General features: G+C 35.9%; 1 protein-coding gene across 2 annotated transcripts in view; it reads left to right on the plus strand.

The window, feature by feature from the left end:
- The window catches only part of ipo11 (importin 11), a 170,283-nt gene that overhangs the window by 54,683 nt on the left and 94,243 nt on the right, over positions 1-21,357 (plus strand). The window contains exons 12-16 of one of the 2 annotated variants that reach the window (XM_016291746.1): positions 1,673-1,716; positions 3,033-3,123; positions 4,547-4,594; positions 5,385-5,490; positions 17,931-18,057. In XM_016291746.1, coding sequence (XP_016147232.1) covers positions 1,673-1,716; positions 3,033-3,123; positions 4,547-4,594; positions 5,385-5,490; positions 17,931-18,057 — 416 coding nt within the window. Of the gene's footprint in view, positions 1-1,672; positions 1,717-3,032; positions 3,124-4,546; positions 4,595-4,872; positions 4,921-5,384; positions 5,491-17,930; positions 18,058-21,357 lie in introns of both variants that reach the window. The other variant, XM_016291747.1, reaches the window with a different exon arrangement.

The raw sequence follows: 21,357 nt of genomic DNA on the forward strand, positions 1-21,357 counted from the left end.
ATATATATATATGTGTGTGTGTGTGTGTGTGTGTGTGTGTGTGTGTGTGTGTGTGTGTGTGTGTGTGTGTGTGTGTAAATAATATAAATATCAAATGTAAAACAGTATAATATTAAATATATACTTATCTATGTAAAATATTATATTATACATGTATTTAATTTATTAGGGCTATCAATTCAAATATTTCATTATAAACAGTGTTTTGTAAGTAACATTTAAAAAGACAACTAAATAATTAGTCTTTGTATAATTATTAGGTTCAATAGAAGGAAATTATAATTTCAAATGTAATAAGCATTAATGCCATTTCAAATTAACTACAGTCATTTATATAAAATACGATTGCACATATATAAATATATTCTTAGAACGGTGTAATTTGTTGCTTAAAAACATTATGTACCACAGACCTTAATTTACCCGAAATTGCCATTGTAAAATCCCACAACCGCTGTTCTTTTCTACATTTTAGAACAACAAACTGAACTGTACTGTTTCAGGTGTTCATAAATGATGACCATATATGGCTCAGCCTGTCAAAAAGGAATATGACAGCATAACCAGAATGCATGAATTAGTGAGGTAAAAGTAGCTATGACAACAGATGTACTACCCATGAACTTGAAGTCAAGAAGCTGCTCTTTCTTGTCAGTTAACTGAGCCCTGTGTAGTGTTATGCCCAGAGATGCTGAACCATACCTGCTGCAGTAATTTAGCACATGTAATTCCTTTCAAGGAAATGGGTTTAGCAAAGTACAGTAATTTAAAATCCCTTTGTGTACTTTGCTGGTGTCATTTTCTAATCCATATTGCCATGGTCCAGTGATTTGTTTCTGGTGTTGGAAATGCCAGTGATTCGTCCAGCGGTCCTGCTGTCAAGGCTGTATAATTGCGATTCATTTAGTGACTCAGCAGCAGACCTGATTGTTCTGGCCTGTTGATGACCAACCCTTAGGAATATAAGGTGACTAGAGATGATAGAGGAGGTGACATCCCATTTAACGACCTACTCTTTAATTGGATCATGAGTAGAGAGAAATCTGCCACATCTGTCAGGTGAAACAATCAGGATATGGTTTCTGAGAGAGGCTACCTGAATGATAAAAGTTGTGAAGGTTAAAAGAATAGTTATTTAATGACCCTCGATTCTTTTCTCAGCCTTTTTTTCTTACATAGAACATACAAGATCGTTTTTGAAGAATATCCTTTTCTCTCTTGTCAATATAATGAAAATGGAATAGAACTATGACTGTCAAGCTCCAAAATAACAACGAAGCACCGTAAAAGAATCATAAAAGTGGTCCGTTCATGAGAGAAATTCAGGTCACTTAACTCAATGATTCAGTTGCAAACTTGCAGTGTTACCAGCCAACTGGAGTTAAAGATTTTCAGTGAATGATGACTAAAATCTTTCTCTGTTTGTCACAAAGTACTGGAATATTTTGCATGAGTACGATGATTTTGCTTTTTGAAGCTCGACAGCCTTAGTCCTCCTTCAGTCCCATTATATTAAAAAGAGTGGACAGGACATTCTTCAACAAAGCCGTATAGTTTGTAATGACATGAAGATAAACAACTGGCTGAATTTTTAGTTTTGGGTGAACTATCACTTTAAAACGGCATGATATATGTTGTGACAAGTTGTGTTTAACATTGTTTCTTTCTTCAGCTGTGGAAGAGACAGGCGGTGACTCCTGGAAGTATAGTTTGCGTGTAAGTGGCCTCTCTTTCCATGAAATACAGTTGGACTGATTTTATAATTATTATAATGTTTAAAGGTGCTTTTTTGCATATGGGACATTTCCATTTGCTCGTCTTTTGGTACACCACCTTACACAGAGATGTATTCCAAGGTCAATGGAAGTGTCAGTAAATGCAAAGTGACTGAGTTAAAAGGAATCAGGGGTCTGTCTCATTTCTGTGGAATTTACATAGGGGGGCCGTGACTCTACAGGGTCATTTGTTACTGCCCTCATGTGACTTGATTTGCATTACATCTGACTGCCTACTTAATGTGGCTTTTATGTCCTGGCTTTAAAATGACATTGACTGACTAAACTTATAACCTCAAGCAAGAGTAGCATTTTACATCACATTTGTCATTTACTCAGTGAAAGATGCCGCTATGGAATCATTTTACCTTCAGGTAATTTCGAAAGGGAATGTCTTAATTATTTTAATGTTTTAATTTTTTTAATTTTATGCTGTCAGGCTTTTATTTTGGTGGGAAAATACATGGGGGTCCCAAAGGTTCTCTTTTGTTGACAACAATTGGTTTATAAGTGTTTCTCATTATGAGATTGGAAAGATGGTTGGCGCTTGTTGCGTCCTCTAATGCAATTCTAAGCGACCCAAACTCAGAGCAGATGTAGAGATGCGTTGTTGTAGAGCAGCATTTACTGTGACCCGAGCTGCTCCAAGGCACAGAAAACACTCGATTATCAGCTGCTATACTGTGCCTCACTCTGAATCATTCAATGCGTATATTGAATGAATTAAATTGCAACCTTTCCATTTTAATAATTGCACTAAGCCATACCGCAGTTTTGGTTTTGATTGATCGTGCAACCCTATTTGATAGAAGCTAAATCTTTGAAGTCTTCCGAACCTCTGGTCCAGAATGAAGTCTTTTCTCTTGCGATCATCCATAGCCAGTCCAGGTACCTGCCCTTATTGATGTAGTTCTGAACTGTATTGATTATGTCCGATTTCCTGAAGGCATAGAACATATGATTTGACATGTGTTGTGATTGTTAAGCTTGGCACACTTGTGATATTTGGCCTTGGGAAGTCAGTGTCCCAGCCTGTAGTAATAGATGCTGAAGGCCACTGAGTCAGGTCTCGCACCCTGACCCCTCCTTCAGTGCAAACTATTGATTGTGTTGGAAAGAGTGATGGATACCATGGAAAACCTTTTCATGTTTATGTTGGTGGGTAAATGTTTGTGTTTAAATATTGTTCCTGTATTGAATGCTTCCTCATGCCCTTGTCACATCGTGTTCTCTTTGTTTTAATCAATATCTTTACAGCCGTGCACAGAAGTGCTTTTCTTGGACATTTTCCACAACTACAGTCAAACTTTGACACCGGTACTTCTAGAGATGGTGCAGAATCTTCAAGGTTGGTTTTATTTGATGTGTTGATAAATATTACTCATCAGTTCTTTAAGAATTATAGAAAATATAAGGCTAGTTTGTGGTTATTTATTTATTGTTTGTGAATCATTAACCATGATTTTCTATAAACCGTTCTTGTTTACATTTGACTTGGATATTAATAATTATGCTTTATTAAATAGAAAAAGTGAGCATGTTCATGCTTGACTCCTGGCATTCAAGGACACAGTGAATGAATTAGACAAGTCAAAGCTTTTAATGTGCTGATTAAAGACTCGCTGATCAAATGAAACTCACTGGTTAAATGAACTGTCATTATGTTGTGATAATGAAAGAAATGTCACATCTGGAGCAGAAGTAGTTAAGAAAACGCTGAAAAAAGTATTCTTTTTTTTTTTTATCTGAAATTTCATACTTCAGGTCCCTTTTTATCTATAGTAATTAACATGTTAGCTCCTTTCGTCAAATATTTTGAAAACGCATGCATTGCCATCAGTTCTTCAAAGCTCTTTTTGTTTCCAAATGAAGGGTTTTCTCTACCTTTTTTGTGAGGAAAAACTGACAAAGTCATCTGGGGTTTTACTTTAGATGTGGACTTTTTGATTGTAGCCTTTCAGAGCAAATGTCACCTTTATAAAGCACACCCCGCTAAGCTAAAACAGCTCCACCGTTACTGCTCCGCTTAGAGCTGCGTGTAGCAATTAAGCTCACACTTTCAGTCAAATACAAGGACCGTCTGACAAGCGTTACGCTCTCATTGCTTTTGATCTGGCTCGCTAATTAATTAGTGAATGACTCAAATGAGCATTCTGTGTAAATGAGTTGATTAAAATGTGCTATGATGATTAAATTAGGACGATGTGCTAAACAAATATTCTTATGGACATTCATAAGGATCTTTGAGTGTTTTGGCTTGGAATTTGGGTGTAGCACATTTAAATGACCATGTTTTATTAAAATGATGACAGCAACCCAGCAAGTGCTATTTTTTGCAAATCATGTGTCATTATATTATGAAGTCAACATCATTATAAAAGCACACATTTAGATGATAATTCTGATAATGACCCCTCAGTTAATTTCCTAGTAGTGTCATTCTCTTTTTCTCTTGAGCGTTTGCTGTGTTCTAATTATACATGGACAATAAGGAGCGTCGCCCCCTCATTGTCGCTTTGGGATGGCTAATTGTGATTGGTTAAGGGAAATGGGACAAACGTTTTAGTTGCTTATGTGATTTTATTACACGCTCTGCCACTTTTACTACTGTTTGCAAAGTGCTTGTTTGCAAAGTGGTTAGGTCACAGTTATTACAGATGCGTGAAAGTGCTAGATGTTCCCAACAGCCCTAAAGCACATTGTGTGCAGATTGTGAGGGAATGAAACATGTTTAATTGTAAAAATCATAGTGCCTGCTTTCTCTCTCTCAGGCCCCAGTAATGTGGAGGACCCAGTGCAGATGCTCATGAAGGATGCAGGTACCATCATGCATTACTGGTTACACTTACACACACCCAGCACCTCTCTCTTCAGTAATGCAGTGGGGTCCAAATGAGATACAAAAATCTGGCTCAGATCTAATATAAAAATGTAAATAATAAAAAAAAAAAAATTAAAGAATGTTCTCTTGTGAAATTAAGAAATATTGAAGTTATTTAAGCATGCACTATTAGTAATGTAATCATTGTGTGCAGATTGTGAGGGAATGAAACATGTTTAATTGTAAAAATCATAGTGCCTGCTTTCTCTCTCTCAGGCCCCAGTAATGTGGAGGACCCAGTGCAGATGCTCATGAAGGATGCAGGTACCATCATGCATTACTGGTTACACTTACACACACCCAGCACCTCTCTCTTCAGTAATGCAGTGGGGTCCAAATGAGATACAAAAATCTGGCTCAGATCTAATATAAAAATGTAAATAATAAAAAAAAAAAATTAAAGAATGTTCTCTTGTGAAATTAAGAAATATTGAAGTTATTTAAGCATGCACTATTAGTAATGTAATTTTTTTTTTAAATATTTCATATCTAATCCTTTAAATGTGTGTGTGTATTACTGTATATTGTAAAATTGTAATATTATTTAACATTTACTATTGTTTTTTTATTTCAAATTTAAGATGACTTAAAACTCTATGCGTGGTGAATTAAATGCATTCATTTTCCATGCATTATTTGTTTCCTTTGTACATAATGCCAAATTGACATTCAGTTTTTCTATTAAAAATTAAATGGCAATTTTTTCAAAATCATTTGTTTCTTTGCAGTTTACAACGCCGTGGGTTTAGCTGCTTATGAATTGTTTGACAATGTGGACTTTGATCAGTGGTTCAAGAACCAACTCCTTGGGGAGCTGCAAGTCAGCCATAACAGGTATGATTTAATAAACATCATTAAACTTCTCTGAAAGTTTTAACCAGTTCGTAAAAAATTTTTTTTTTAAATGCAGGTTTAACGTCTGCATTAGTGAATGAATCCAGAAATTCACAATATGACGTTTCACATCAACAAACATAACATCTTTAGCATTGTTTTTTGTTGATAAAAGGGTATTCACTCCTAGTATTGTTTGGCCTCAGGAGTTCGAAATTGTGCAGGATATAACATCAAATGCTGAATGAGGACAGCCCCTGGAAAGAGCTGATATTTTTCACTTTTTCGCAAGTCTTTTTAAGAACAGCACAAAGATATCGAGATTTAGATAACCCTCTCAGATGGGAGCCTGGATAATCATTACACTTTGCCTCAATGACATTTACTGCCTTCTTTCAAAAGCAGTATTATATCAGCTGTGGTTGACGGATTGGTTAAACAACGTTCTTCTGGGAGACTCCAGCGGTGCATTTGATGAGGTCATGAGACTTGGGAAGATGTGAGGTATCAGATATGTAAAATAAACGTCCTGTAGAGAAAGGTGTTGAAATATTTATTGAAGGCCATGAGGGTTAAGAAAAATAAAAGGGATTTAAAAAGCGGAGCTTAATAAGTAGGTGCAGAAGTGTTGGGGTAGATGACTTGACAAGCTACTCATAATTTGCAGTAGTTAAACTACAATCAAACTACCCATTCAAAGTATTTAGCTACACTACAAGATAGTAATAAAAAGTTGCTAGCGACACTGCCTTTTTTAAATAGGGCTGTCAATCAAATTAATATTTATATCTTAAACAGACATTACAAAATGACTGTTTCTTAATATAGTGACTTCCGTCAGTTCGCTGTATATTATTAAAATATATATAGCGATGTAGCTGTTACAGCACTACTTACTTAGTAAAGTAGCTCATTAATTGAAAAACTTGTTTCGTGCTACTAAAAAATTTTTTGTTTGTACTGTAGTTTTGCTACTTTTTGTTATTTTCTCACCAACAGTGCTGTACAATGCCTGATGCAGTTTTGTTGACAGTTCTGTTGGGAGGACAAGACAAAGATACAAAATTGAAAGAAAAATAGGTAATGAAGACTGTTACTTTACACAAAGTGTCATTTATGACTTTAGAGAGAGAGAGAGAGAGAGCGAGGAGAAACAGACCTCTGTTGTGGAAGATCTCATTATGATCGCATTTGAAACCATGACTGCCAGTGTCTCCTTCCATTCACCGCTGTTTGTTTTTGTTTGTCTCTTTCTTTCTCCTATTGAGTAAGGAGAGAAGGATTTAAACCTAATTTGCATATTTCATTACATTGATGTTGACATTAAAATACTCCATGAAATTAAAATTTGAGTTTTGTGACTTAGTCCATGTTTTGAGGTCATCTATACTCTAGTATCGTTCAAATGTTTGCATTCAATATTTTTTTATTAATACTTTGCATTAAATTTATATTAAGTTGGTCAAAAGTGACTCATGACATTTATATTATTAAAAACTATTTCTATTTCAGGTGCTGTTCATTTTAACTTTCTATTCATGAAAGAATCCTTTGAACACTGATAAAAAATAGTTCTTGATTAACAAATCACCATATTAGAATTATTTCTGAAGGATCATGTGACACTGAAAATCCAGTTTTACCATTACAGTAAATTAGTTTAAAATATATTAAAATAGAAAAGTTAATTTGTATTGTTATAATATTTCATGGCATTACTCATTTACTATATTTTTGATCAAATAAATGTAGCCTTAGTCAGCATTAGAGATTTATTTAAAAAACTTTCTTAATAAAAATCTTACTGACCCTAAACTTTTAAACAGTAGAGTATAAAGCATATTTATAAATGGTAACAAAAGTACATTTTAGCAGATACACTTTTAAAAATGTACAGTTTTCCAATAAAATGTAAGACAAATATTGATTACTCATTTTGCACTTCATCAATTTTGCTAATTCTTGCAGAGAGATGGCAGTTTATTTGAAATATTTTGTCCAAACTTAGTTACAATAAAAAATATATCAAAAACAGCAAGAAAACTGCACTTAAGCGATTTCATGAGGTCTTTAAAAGAATAAAGGAACTATCCAAATATAAAAGTTTTGAACAGATTTGAAAACAGATTTGGAGAATTTTAGCATTATATCGCTTGCTCATCAATGGATCCTCTGCAGTGTATGGGTGCCGTCAGAAGGAGGGTAACAGCAGATAAAAACATAAGTCCAAAAAGTATCCACATGACTCCAGTCCAACAATTAATGTTTTGTGAAGTGAAAATCTGTGTTTGTAAGAAACAAATCCATCATTAAGGCATTTGACTTCAAATCGTCATTTTGACGGCACCCATTCACTGCCGAGGATCCATTTGTGAGCAAGTGATGTAATGCATGTAATAAAGTTTCTCCAAATTTGTTCAGTTGAAGGAACAAACTCATTTACATCTTGGATGGCCACAGGGTGAGTACATTATCAGAGAAGTGTAATGTTTGGGTCAACTGTTTCTTTAAGGAAAGAGAGAGGAAAAAGTCTTTCATTTCAATGTTCCACATGTGATTGTAACAATCTATCTGCAATGCCTGTATTGCAGACGATGTATGTGTCGGTGGGCTTTCGTGTTGCTCCAGTGGGGATCAGTCAACCACTCGAGTGCATGAGTGTGTGTTCATGGGCATTGAGGCGGTCTCTGCACTCGCTCTTGACAGAGCAAGCAAATGTACGTCTGCCACTCTTTAATCAGGCACATTTGTCACTGTCATGATGAGACAGCATACCTGGGAAAGGCTCAGAGGGATTTTCAGAGAGACAGATGAGTAACCCTGGTGCTGACATCTGTCATCTATGACTTGGGCTTTGGGATTTGACAAGTTTATATTCAGCAGGAAGTTACCAATATGCATTATACCTTCGTAATTCGTCCCCATTGCTTGTTTACGAAAAGGCTGCAAATCCCTTTGACCTTGTACATTGTCATTTCTCCCGACTGGCAGCCCTCCAGACCCTCCCATTGATTCATCACTTTGTTTGACCTACTGTGTCACTCTGTCGAGACTCTTGCGCTTTGCCTTTGCAGACAGATTATCTTATCGCTGATCTTGTGCCTTTGAGGTCAAAAGGGGCAGCTGCACTGAACAGGTGTTGGTTAGGACCAGATCAATAGACTGGGAAGCCTGTTGCATCCGTCTTCCCCATTTACAGGAACTCTGTCGTGTTTCTTTTTCGCCCTGGGACTTTAACGGGACACAATAAGCTATTACCTCCCATGGATGGATTATGGCCCTGGACATTGGGGACAGTGCACTGGGCCACTAAGTGGCCTTAAACCTGAATAAAATAATTGGTCATTTTGAAAGATGTATGTTCTAGTATTCTAATAAATACGCTAAATGATCAAATAAAAATTAAACATGCATATAAATAAAAAACAAAAATTAGTTTGATTGAGGGGTAAGTATATTAAGTGTGGTAGGGCCAGGTATGGATGCAGATTTGCTGATTATGTTCAGATTCACAAACACTTGATTTAGTTAGATTCATATTTTTTATTCCATATGGTTTGATTGCAATTCAAGTTTGTATTAGGGGTGTGCGATATTGAAAAAAAATGATATCTATATTTTTGGGGATATTTTCTATAACGATAATTAGACGATATTTTGCCGAGTGTGTTATTGTGCTGATATCTGACTACCATGGACAGCTGCAGTTTTTGATATTCTTCATTCTGTGTGGTCAGTTCACATCAGTGAAAAGAAATTAATCTTTTCATATAAGTTTAAATTGAATTTTACATTTTATGGGCATTTTTACCTTTAGTAAAGCCATTTTTTCTAAAAGTGTGCATCTTTTGAGTCAAATTGTTATATTTAATCAGTCAATTAGAATAATAAGACATTTAGGCTATTCCCAAACAAATGAAACCAGTTTCAATAAAATTAATCTTTGCAGAAGTTGCATCTGAAGTGGCATTTAGATGTATTTACACACTATTTAATTCAGCTCAGAGAGACATGGAGTGCTTTAACCTGCAGTTACAAATACATAATGTTTTGATATTTTAAACATTAAAACATTGAATACTGATGTTTGAAATTATTTTAAAAATGAAGATACTTAAAATGTGAAGTTAAAATCGCCAGTAGGTGGTATATTAAAAGTCACTGTTAACAAGTGAATCATTGCGACTGAACCGAATCATTTAAATGGTTGATTCATTCGGAAAGAAACACTGTCATTGCTCAGAGACGCAGAACTGTTCTGTGGTGACTGTTTGGAATTATTTTCAGTTGACGAAATAGAGCAAAAAACAGGCAATATGGTGTCTAAAACGTAAGTCTCTTAATATTAACTTATTGCTCATTGAACTGTTGTATAAAATCAGTATCACATTTGTAATCATGCTTATTTTTGAAGAAAAAAAACGACACTCTTCGAGTGATTTTAACTATATGAAATTATATAAATATGTAAATTTTCTGCCCCCATATCTTGAATTTTGTGATCTTTCTTAATGCATTTTAATAGACTGAATCATGCAGTGAAAGAACACTCTAAATGCGCACGTGCACTGACATGACTTCATCACATAATGTATGCGTGCACTCCGTAGGTGTTTGGTTTGGTTTTTGCAAAATACTTGATAATGTCAAATTGCACATCGTTAAAACAACAATTACGATATTATCGCAGACAATATATATCGCACACCCCTAGTTTGTATATTTTAGTTATAATGTCAGTTTTGAACTCTGTTTCTGCTAATGTTGTAAATTTATACAAGGCTGTGCTTCAGACTGATTAAAAGAAACTAAAAAATATTCATTAAATGGACAAAACAGAGTCATTTGTTTGTGAATCAGACTACTCTGGTCACACTGTGTAAAGAGTTGTGTGTTCATGAATCGAACTACACTTGTGCTGTATAACATGAAAAGGCTCATACTGTGAGAATAATTTGTGAATCGGACAGCACTGGTCGTGCTATATATTTTGATTCACTAACATGAACTGGCTCATACTGTAGGAGTCATTTGTTTATAATTCACACTACACTGGTCGCACTGTGTAAAGAGTTGTGTGTTCATGAATCGAACTACACTTGTTGTGCTGTATCTTTTTAAATTCACTAACACAAACAAACAGGCTTGTACTGTAAGAATCATTTGTCATGAATTGAACTAAACTACACTGGATGCACTGCATATTTTTCATTCACTAACACAAACAGGCTTGTTCTGAAAGATTTGTTTGTTCATGAATTGAGTTACACTGGCTGTGCAGTGTATTTTTGATTCACTAACACAAACAAGCTTGTACTGTAAGATTAATTTGTTCATGAATTGCCCTACACTGGCTGTGCTGTATATTTTTGATTCACTAATGCAAAACAGGCTCACACTGTAAGTAATTTGTTCATGAGTCAGACCACACTGCTTGTGCTGTATGCTTTTGATTCACCAAATCGAACAGGCTCATGTTCAGGCTCAGGCTCATTTGTTTGTAAATCGGGCTACACTGATCTTATTGTATGTTTGTTTCCACATGCAACTCCTGTGGCTAGCTAAAAAGAAAGATATTTCCTGGCATTTATCTTGCAAACTGTAACTCAAAATTCTAATTCTCACTGGAATAAAATCCATCTTTGCTACCTCCACTGTTTGAGTTCTTGAAGGCAAGCGTCCTTTCTTTGTCCTAGCTGGGTCACGTCCTTTGGTGCACGTGGAGAATCAGGCCAGTGCTCAGTGACCCTCGGCCCCTCGCCACATACCATACTCTATTGCGTTTCAAGTACAGCGCAGCAGCCACACTGCAGGCAAGCTCAGAGAACAGCAGCATGTGTGAAGGTGATGGTCAGCGTGCGATTCACAGCAGCGTGAAATGACCTTTCAGCATGGCAGCTGTGGTGCCAGTTCAGCTTAAGGGGGACTAAACGGTGTCGAGTGTTAAGTCACAGATGTTACCTCATCCCAAACTCACACTAATGGATGTGATATGACCCATTACTTAAGTTTGTTATGCAGTGTGGTTAATTTGCTTAGCCACCAAGGCGTGCCAGTTTCATTTGAGTTGAATGGCCACTGTGGAATTTCTAGGAAGTCAGTTGAGAATCAAAGTTTAGAGCGGTATATCAGCCAAGAAAAAAAAATGTGGTAAATTTCACAAGTAATTACAAAGATACACCAAGAAACTCTGAATTAAACTTGAACTTTTGAAGAAAGAAAGACTTTATTTACAAAATAATTGTTTTACAGTGTGTGTGAAATTGTCATTGCCTATTTCCTTAAATTTTTTTCAATAATTTTCTCTTTTTGGGGGTTGCTGTGCCATTTTTGTCCTCCTTTTTTCCATTTATTTGTGAATTATTATTTTTAATAGTATTATTCTGTAATGTAGTAGGTCTGTTCCATTTGTCTATTCTGGCCCCGGCCCCTCAACAGCAAGTAAAAACAAAAAAAAATGTGGTTTGTTACAATACATGTGAGCCAGGTGATCTCTTCCCTGCCGTAATGGCTGATTTTTGGCAGACTGGACCAGTGGATTGGACTTTATGCTACAATTCAGAATTCTAGCAATCCTGCCCCTTCCTGTCCAAGTAGGCGTCTCTTGACAAGAATAAGTTGCAGGCTGGACCAAATTATGCTGATAGTCTAATTATGTGTGAATACATTTTGATCAGGCAGCATCTTATTGTCTGAGCGAGTGATTCTTGGCAAGAACAAACTACAGACTGGACCAGATTTTATGCTGATCATAACTGTCAGTCTGGGGTGGCAGATTGTTCCGGACTAAAACTTAACTCTCAAAGCGAATATACACATTAGCAAAAGAGTCACAGTAAAATTGTGTTGGGCTCCTTTGCTTCTCATCATGCTTGCTTCATTATAATGGTTTGATGCTCATTAGAGGTGTGTAATTGAAGAAGCATTGCTGTGTTTTGTCTCTGTGTGTTGCATGGAAGGGATCTTATGATGACTCGGCTATTTGGAAACAGTAATGGAGCAATGTTTTCATTACAAGTCCCTCTGCTGGAGGCTTAATTGTCATTGAACAGTAAGTTGTCATAAACGGGTACTTTCAGCCTTTCAGTGCTTGTGTTCATGACAAACTTAAGGGAGACAGCGCACAAGATTCAGTCTCCTTTTATAGAGCTTCTCTACCATTCTTTTTGACACAGACAAGACTGAAGTTATCAGCAGTCTCTGAGTGACAGTCTGTTTTGACGAGTCAGAGCTGCAGCCGCTTGACAGCAGCCCTCTTTAAAATCAATCATTCACTGTGAATAGAGGCAGAGTGTTATGGTCAGCATCTTTCAGGCCTACTGAGAATATATTTGTTTTTTCCCCTCTTTAAGATTCAAATACTAAATTGCAAAATTTGAATTCCCTAGCAACCACACATACAGTGGGTATAGAAAAGAATCACCCCTTTTAAAAGAATCACATTTTGTTGATTTGCAGCCTAAAATGAAGACAGACACAGTTTTATCCAGCTGTATTTACTCAGTGCAACTTATAAGTGAAAGATATAACACCAAAAAAAAAAAAACCCAGAATCACAGAGTTGGAAAAAGGATCACCCCCTTGTGTGTGTGTGTGTGTGTGTGTGTGTCTTTTTTAACCACCTTTTTCTCTAATTACAGCCTTCAGTCTGTTGGGATATGTCTCTGTCTCTACTAACTTTGCACATCTCGACTTTGCAATATTTGCCCTCTCTTCTTTGCAGAACTGCTCAAGTTCAGTTAAATTTGATGGTGATCGTTTGTGAACTGCAGTCTTCAAGTCATTCCACAGATTTTCAATGGGGTTTAAGTCTGGGCTCTCACTGGTCTCTGAAATATTGGATTTTCGCTAGACATATCATTTGGTGTTGAGGCTATATAATTCAATTTTAGTCTCATCTGACCATAACACCTTTTTCTATGTGGCCTCAGAATCTTCAAGGTGTGTTTTGGCAAAGCTCAGTCTGACTGCATGTGGTCTTTCTTGAGGAGTGGCTTTTTTCTTGCAACCCTTCCATACAAGCCACATTTGTGGAGAATTTGTGATATTGTTGTCACATGCACACAAATTCCTGCAACTGCTTCAGAGTTGCTGTAGGCCTCTTGGGAGCCTCTCGGAGCAGTTTCCTCCTAGCTCTATCATCAGTTTGGAGTGACGTCCTGATCCAGGGAGGGTCTGTGTTGTACCAAATACCTTCCACTTCCTAATAATAGACTTCACTGTGCTTCTAGGCATTGATTAAGCCTTTGAAATGTTTTTTTTTGTGTCCGTCTCCTGATTTGTGCCTGTCCACAACTTTATCCCGGAGATCATTTGACAGTGCCTTGCCACCCATAGTTGATAGTTTGCTTCAGTTACACTACCAAAGACTGAAATGCTCCAGGAAAGCTATTTTCATGCTGAGCTAATCAAAATGACCAGCTGATCACAGTTGAAAGTTTTTTTTTGTTGTTGTTGTTGTTTTTTCTGACATGTTGTTGTTATGATGACTGTTACGTTTGCACTGAGTAAATACAGCTGGATAAAACAAAAACTGTCCTCCTTCATTTCAGGCTGCAAAGCAACCAAATGTGATTATTTTAAAGAGTGGTGCTTCTTTTCTATACCCACTGTTAGTGGTTAAACGGATCGTAGTTGATCCGTACGGACCAAGCCCCACGGTTCGGCACGCATGTGATCCACGAATTAATTGCAAAATTTAACCATAATGGAGTATAAGTTTATCATTTGTTTGTATTTACACAAGCAAGCGAATTTTAAACAATTCCAGAGAGAAAAGTCGAAAGGGAACTCGATTCGTTACTTGCGCGCTGTTCTCTATGTGCACAGCCGCACACACAAAGCGCGCGAACACCGAACTGAATCCTGTTTTGAATCCTCTGAACAGACACACACACATAAAATTATGACAAAATACCCATCTTGACAATCATTCAGGTAAACACAGTCAGTTATGTCTCAAGTGAATGAAAACAGCTGAGAAAGAAATCGGATGTGATGTGTATCATTATATCCGATCCGTGCATCAGGTCTTAAAGGGACAGCAGCCTATAAATACTGCTGCTGTCATTGATCATCAAACAACAAAACAGCTGTGATTAAAATATATATTGAATTTATACAGTGAACACTATGCAGTATTATTTTCCCTAATTATTACATTTCTGTATTTGAATACTACCAACCTTATTTTAATTGTAACATATTCTGTTGTATTTATCTATGCTTGTAATTTGTGTATTTGTTCTTATTTTTACTGGCTGTTCTCTCGTCTCTTTAATCATGTTTAAACTTTCTTAGTTAATCTAGTAGTATTTGCTGTGGTATCAAAGAAGTACTTTGCTTTAAGTAATAAATGGAAAGCAAGTTAAATTGAAATATTTTTCTTTTCTTGCTGATCCGAAAAATGATCCGATCCGGGGGTCAAAAACCGTAATGTGATCCGAACCGTGAGATTTGTGATCCATTGAACCACTACTCACTGTATATGAATGTAACCAACTGGAGGTCATAACTAAATCACAAAATTCAATTTTCAGTGCGACAGTCACAGCACTCTGATACATTTAATAGTTCTTTCACCAGTCGCACAACGGCAGGAACTCTGTCCCCCTTTTCCATTTTTTTACGATGTGTTTTTCACTGTAAAAATATAAAGATTGCCCTGAGGGCCCATGCTGTGAAAACCCCTTGAGTCTTTCCTTTTAAGGACTGACATTTTATTTATTGAAAGACTGAGGAGAACATTGGCAAAAAAGTTGCATAAATCTGACGTGATTCATTAATCACTCTTAGACACTACCTCAGGCGTGCATACAGTACGAAGTTTGATGCATATTACCAAACAAACAATGCAAACACCTTCTTTATAATTTGTGTTCTCTAGGAATTAATTAATTTGCAGCACATGGGTCTGAATATGGTTTATTTTTCATGTTGTTTACTTTGTCTATCTGTCTACCTGCTTGCCTACCTGTCTGTCTGTCTGCCTATAGGTTATGTATTTATGTATGTGTGTAAAGGTCTGGCACTTATGTTTTACTTTTTTTTTTTTTACATTATATATTTCTTTTCATATTTATAATAATCTATCAGATTGCAATTTCTTGTTGTTTTTTTAAAGTCATAATCTTAGGGACATTTGTGTCTATGGCTTTTTGTTTGTACCCCTCTTGTCCTTTCCATTTAGCTCAATAACCTTCTTGCCGCACTGCGTATTAAATTCCTATTAAAACTAAATTAAAATGATTTCATAGGAAATTATTTCTCTTAGGAGATTCATTACACTAATAAGTGAACAGGAAGGTAAAGTATCCTCGGCAGCAGGCCTGTTTACCTTTATTTGCATGTTTATATGTTGTACTGTGCTCCGTTGAGAGTAATCATTGCCTACATGTCATTTAGCAGATGTGTTGTAGAGCAAACACAATGTTTTGATGCGTCATTACCTTAGAGTGGACTCATTATGACTTGCAGCGTGGCTAATAAGTTTAATCTCTGTGGAGTGACCTTTATAGATAATGTAATGAGGTGCTGGTGATATTAGTTGTGGTGGTTTTGGGTGCGACACTGAAGTTTTTATCACCATCGGCTCTAATTACTCTGTTGCTCACTGGCAAGCAGACAAAAGTGGCTTAAACCCCTGGCATGCTCTCTTACTTTTTATCAACGCCAGTGGCACAGCAGCCTGTTTCTCCAGAGATATTTTCTTCAAAATAATAAATACAAAAATATAAAGCCTTGAAATGATCCCTCCCAGTCTCTCTTTTATTGTCTCCTCCAGTGACCTGAGAGATCCCCGGGGCTCAGAGTCATGCATGCTTTACTTTTGAGAACTGATCCTGCAAAAATAGTTCAAAATTGGGACTGGTTTTTGGTGGGAAATGCAGGTTCTTTACAAAAGCAAATAGCCAATACACTGCTTCTGATGTATGTATTTATTTATTTATTTCTGTTTGAGTCTTATTTTAAATATATTTATAATATCTATCTGCACTGCAGGCATCCATGAGAAAGTTATTCTGAGACCTGAAAGCTAACAGCCATCTCTAAGATGTCTAGCACGCACTGTGGAGCGAGGAGGAGAGTGAAAATTATTGACAAACATAAATCAATGTACGGATGGGTGAAAGCAACAGACTCATATTTAAAAGTTATTAACCCACATTTTACAGTTCATCCTTCAAACTTTTGTCGCCTATTGTTGAGGACAAAATGAAAATGAATTGATTAAAGTGCGAATTGAACACAGAGAGCAGGGCAGAATAGCCAGAAAGTTTTAGTATATAATATAATGCCATGTACACATGCATATTCCACAAGATGTACACGTTAAACCTCTTTAAGGTTTAATGAGAATAAAGATCTTGATCGGGAAATGATGTGCATTTCAATGTGGCCAATGAATAAATGTAACAATGATTATGAAAATTAAACATTGATTAGGTTATTGAGTGGGCATAAACTGGGAAATATTAAGGTGCCCTTGGATGTACTTCTGTATATGCCTTTTCTATGACATGTAACGCTTGAATAAATTTCCACATACACTTTAATTGTTTAATCTCACAGTATAGAGATATCTGGGTATTCTGTAGGTGGAGTGCATTCAATTTTTCATGTGCGCATAACTTTAAGAGAATTTGCAATTATTAAAGGATGGTCCCACTTTATATTAAGTGGCCTTAACTACAATGTACTTACATTTAAATTAATAATTTGGTACAATGCACTTATTGTGTACATACATGTTTTTACATTGTACTTATATTTTAAAAATACCTGCATGTAATTACATCTGTATTTAATTTCTGTAATTACATTTATAATTACACTGTTGTCCCATCCCTTACACCTTAACCCACCCTTAAACCTATCCATACCACCAAACCTGTCCCTAACCTTACCCGTTTCCCACCTCAATAGCAGAAAAAGTGTTTTGCAATACATTATGAACACAATAAGTACATTGTACTTATTTTTGATGTAAGTACATAGTAGTTAAGGCCACTTAGTATAAAGTGGGACCAAGGATGTTTTTTTATTCATAGGAATATTTGGAATTTTTTAACATTTAGGATTATTATACATGCATCTTTTTGAGCCCCCAGTATTTTATTTTGGACCTGTGCCAGGTTTTCTTTCTGTCTTCTTTTTTGTGAACATAAAGTTACTGCAAAGATTTTTTTTTTCCCTCCTTTTGAATCCTCCTGGGAAAACAGGAACCTTTATATTGTGCAGTATTCATGGAAATGAGTAGAGTTTAAGGTGTGCTGAATACAAGATTTGAAGATTAAAAGACCGTTTCCAGACATTCTCTATTGTGTCTTACCCCTGCAATTCAGAGCCTTACCTTCTCAGATAAAAGAAGCTTTTTAAAGGATTTTAAGCCATTAATAGGACAACACAGGAATGCTGATTTTGCTTATTTTGTTTTTTAGGTACAAGTTGATCAGAAGGCGGGTGATATGGCTGATTGGACAGTGGATCTCAGTGAAGTTCAAGCCGGAACTGCGACCCCTGCTCTACGAGGTCATCCTCAGTCTCATGCAGGACCCTGACCTTGTGGTAAGTGAAACTTACAGGATGTCCAGGTTTTTTAAAGGGGTAGTTCAGCCAAAACGCTAGTACTCTGTTATCATTTACTCTAACTCTGCTGGTCTTTCCTTTCCATACAACTACAATGAAAGTGGACAAAAAAACACAAATGCACCATAAAAGTAGCATAAAACAATACGAAATATTAAATTACTCATTGAAAATCTGCTCTATATGTCCTTGTCTCATTCACGAGAGAGGTAGCTAAGTCTGGTTCATGAATTATTCATTCTTTTCATTTGGATCTTTACAAAGACTCAATTAGTCCAATTCACAAAAACTGGTCTGGACGATTCACTGACCACTTTTGTCATCCTCTTAAGCTTAAGCAAACTTTTTCAAAGCTTTCAAGCTTGTTCCCATTGTAATTGCATGAAAAAGAGTGTCAAGCGAATTGTTTAATTTCTACTTTTGTCTTCCTCAAAAGACATATACATATAATTTTCCGTATGATATTTTCTGTATAATATCAAGCAAGCTGATGACTACACACGACCATATGTCGATTTACTTGTGTTATTTTAATATTATTTATATACTATTATAGTTGAGAAATTATTAATTATCTTGGTTTTTTTTCCAGTATTTTAATACATATTATAATACATATTTTAGTTTTCATATTAAATGTAGTAATTTATGTTCTTGTCATATTTATAATTTTTTGTTTTTAAATATTACTATTTAGATTTTATTTATTTTTATTTCAGATGCCGTTTTAGTGTAATTTTTGGTATTTATTTCCAGTTAGTAATTTCAGTGCTTCAACTTATTTCAGTTAATAGCCAAGGCAAAAGATTTTTGTCTAATATTTATATTTTAGTTTTAGGGCTATTAAATTGATTAATCGCATTCAAAATAATATATACATAAAAAGGGTGGCCGCAAAATGAGCATGATGAGAAAAAAACATTGTAGAATCTATGGTACACTATTAAGAAGTGCTAACCCGCAAATGTTATCTTAGGGAGCCATTTCTACCGAATCTAATCCTTAATTTTCATTTAATCACTGTAACCTAATGTATAGGTTAATTAGGTTAATATTTTGGGGTTGAATAAAATCAAATACATTAAATGTTACCACATGAGAAATTGTACATATTCAATGATGAAAAACACTTAAAGGGACTTAAAGGCTTTACTCAAATGAAAACACTTTCATCATCCTCATGACAGTACATGCTGGTTTTTTCTTATATCTAAAGGCTACAACACACCAGTTTTTGTTCCGTGCTGAGTTATACAATCGAAACTTCTCATTATAACACACTTTGTAAAGTTTCGGGAATGACATCTGCATATTTATACGGGATTCACTTTCGAAATAGCAGTGATTGACATAGTGATAACTATAACAATGGATGGGACAATATTAAACTGGGCCTGGTTAATTAGCTTTTATTGTAGAAGTAATAAAATAAATAACTAGAGAAGGCTTACTATAATCAGCTTGCTTCCATTTAGTTGGATAAGCCTACTCGTCACCTGAATTAAAAAAAAGCTCTTGTCTTCAATGACGCAAGGACAAAGTTTGAGCTTTCACACGCAATATCGGAGTGAGAGCAGAGCCAATTCATAAGAGAACACTGTATATTTTAAAGAGCATGTCCAGTTTTGTGTGAGAGTGAAGGAAATCTGCTTGTGAGTAGAGAGATTCGTGCTCGCGCATTACATGGATGCGATATCGCATTACATTACTGTGCTCTCGACATTTGTCATTAAGATAACGTTATAGAAACCCCCTAAAATTAAGTATATAGAAGAGAAGAAAGCCAGGATCCGCCACTGATGCTATTAGAAATTTTATAAAAAACAAGCCAATCGCAAGACATCTGGTAGGGGGGGCAACTGGAGTGGAGTATATATGAGCAATATCACACGAGTAGTATTGCGTTTATACAACAGTTTGACGGCACGAGTGTGTAAATATATAAGAAAAATAACAACGGAGTGTCTTTAAAAACCCTTTTGTGCAGAACTACTTCCTTCCACCACAGATTCAGTCTGACAGTTTAACAGCTGAGCTCAAGATCCGTTACAAATTCGAAGTCACTTTAGAACTAGTAACGAAGGAATGTTGAGTTGCTTCATTGAAAACTTATTGTATTACTGTATTAAAAGCTCTCTGTATTATATATAGAGTATTATGAGAGCGAGATGGACTGAGTGAGTGTGATTACCTGCATCTGATACAGCATTCATTCTTCAGCTCACTCTCATCTTCACAATAAAACATTAGTTTGAATGTCCACTGAGGTTAGTGATATCTTTGTCGAACGATCCTTTCATCTGTTAAAGGGTGATTTCCGATGACAGCGCTGCTCAGTGCATTTGTTAACTGCGTCTTACAAGCTGTTATTAAAAGTAAAAATAATTTCTGTTTCAGTCTCTTTCAATATAAAAGTCTTTACTGCTGACTCGTAAAACAGTCTCTTGTCGCCATCTAATGGCGGAACAATGTCACAAAAATCACCATCACGAACACACACACACACGGTTTCCCAATACTAAATACTACTAAATAGTATTTATTGAATATTAAACAACAACAACAGCCATCATAAAAGTTACTAGACAATTCAGTCAGAAGTACAAAGGCAGTGCTCTAATATACAGCATTAAAGTTACATAAAATATAACGTGATGAGATTTTGCCCTTAGCCAAAACTATTTGCTCTGGAACAAATAATAGATTAATGAGACCAAAGACTGCCTGTTAGAATTACCCAAAACGAATTATATCTCATGTTTCACCACTATAGAGACATCAGAGCCAGCGGCACATTCCAGAAGATCTGGCCAAGGTGAAGCTGCTCTCGGCGGGTTCATGAGCGATGAACGGCCGCTGACGCCCTGGAGCTCACATCTCCGAAAACGCTGAATCACATTTTCAAATAGACTTTATCTTTATTAACAAACCGCATATTTGAAGTGTAAACAAGTACATTCTCGCCTAAAAAAAAACGCTTAAAACTACTTTCCGTGACAAAAACAGTATTATTTAAAAATTTTAATGAATTTGGGTGTCCGCCACACTCGCTGTACGAAATGCGGGAAGCGGAGTGATACAAACGGTAAAAGGGTGTTCCTGTAGCTATACCAGTACAATATCTCACGGTTCTCAGATTTGAGAACCAGAACGAACTGTTGTATAAATATTAATAGCAGACGATTTTATCCAAAGCAACTTGCAAATGCGGAGAACAATTGAAGCAATCAGACCAACAAGAAAGCAACAGTATACAAGTGATGTGACAAGTCTCAGTTA

Source organism: Sinocyclocheilus grahami, unplaced genomic scaffold, assembly GCF_001515645.1.
Source record: "Sinocyclocheilus grahami isolate Dianchi unplaced genomic scaffold, SAMN03320097.WGS_v1.1 scaffold276.1, whole genome shotgun sequence".
Classification (NCBI taxonomy): domain Eukaryota; kingdom Metazoa; phylum Chordata; class Actinopteri; order Cypriniformes; family Cyprinidae; genus Sinocyclocheilus; species Sinocyclocheilus grahami.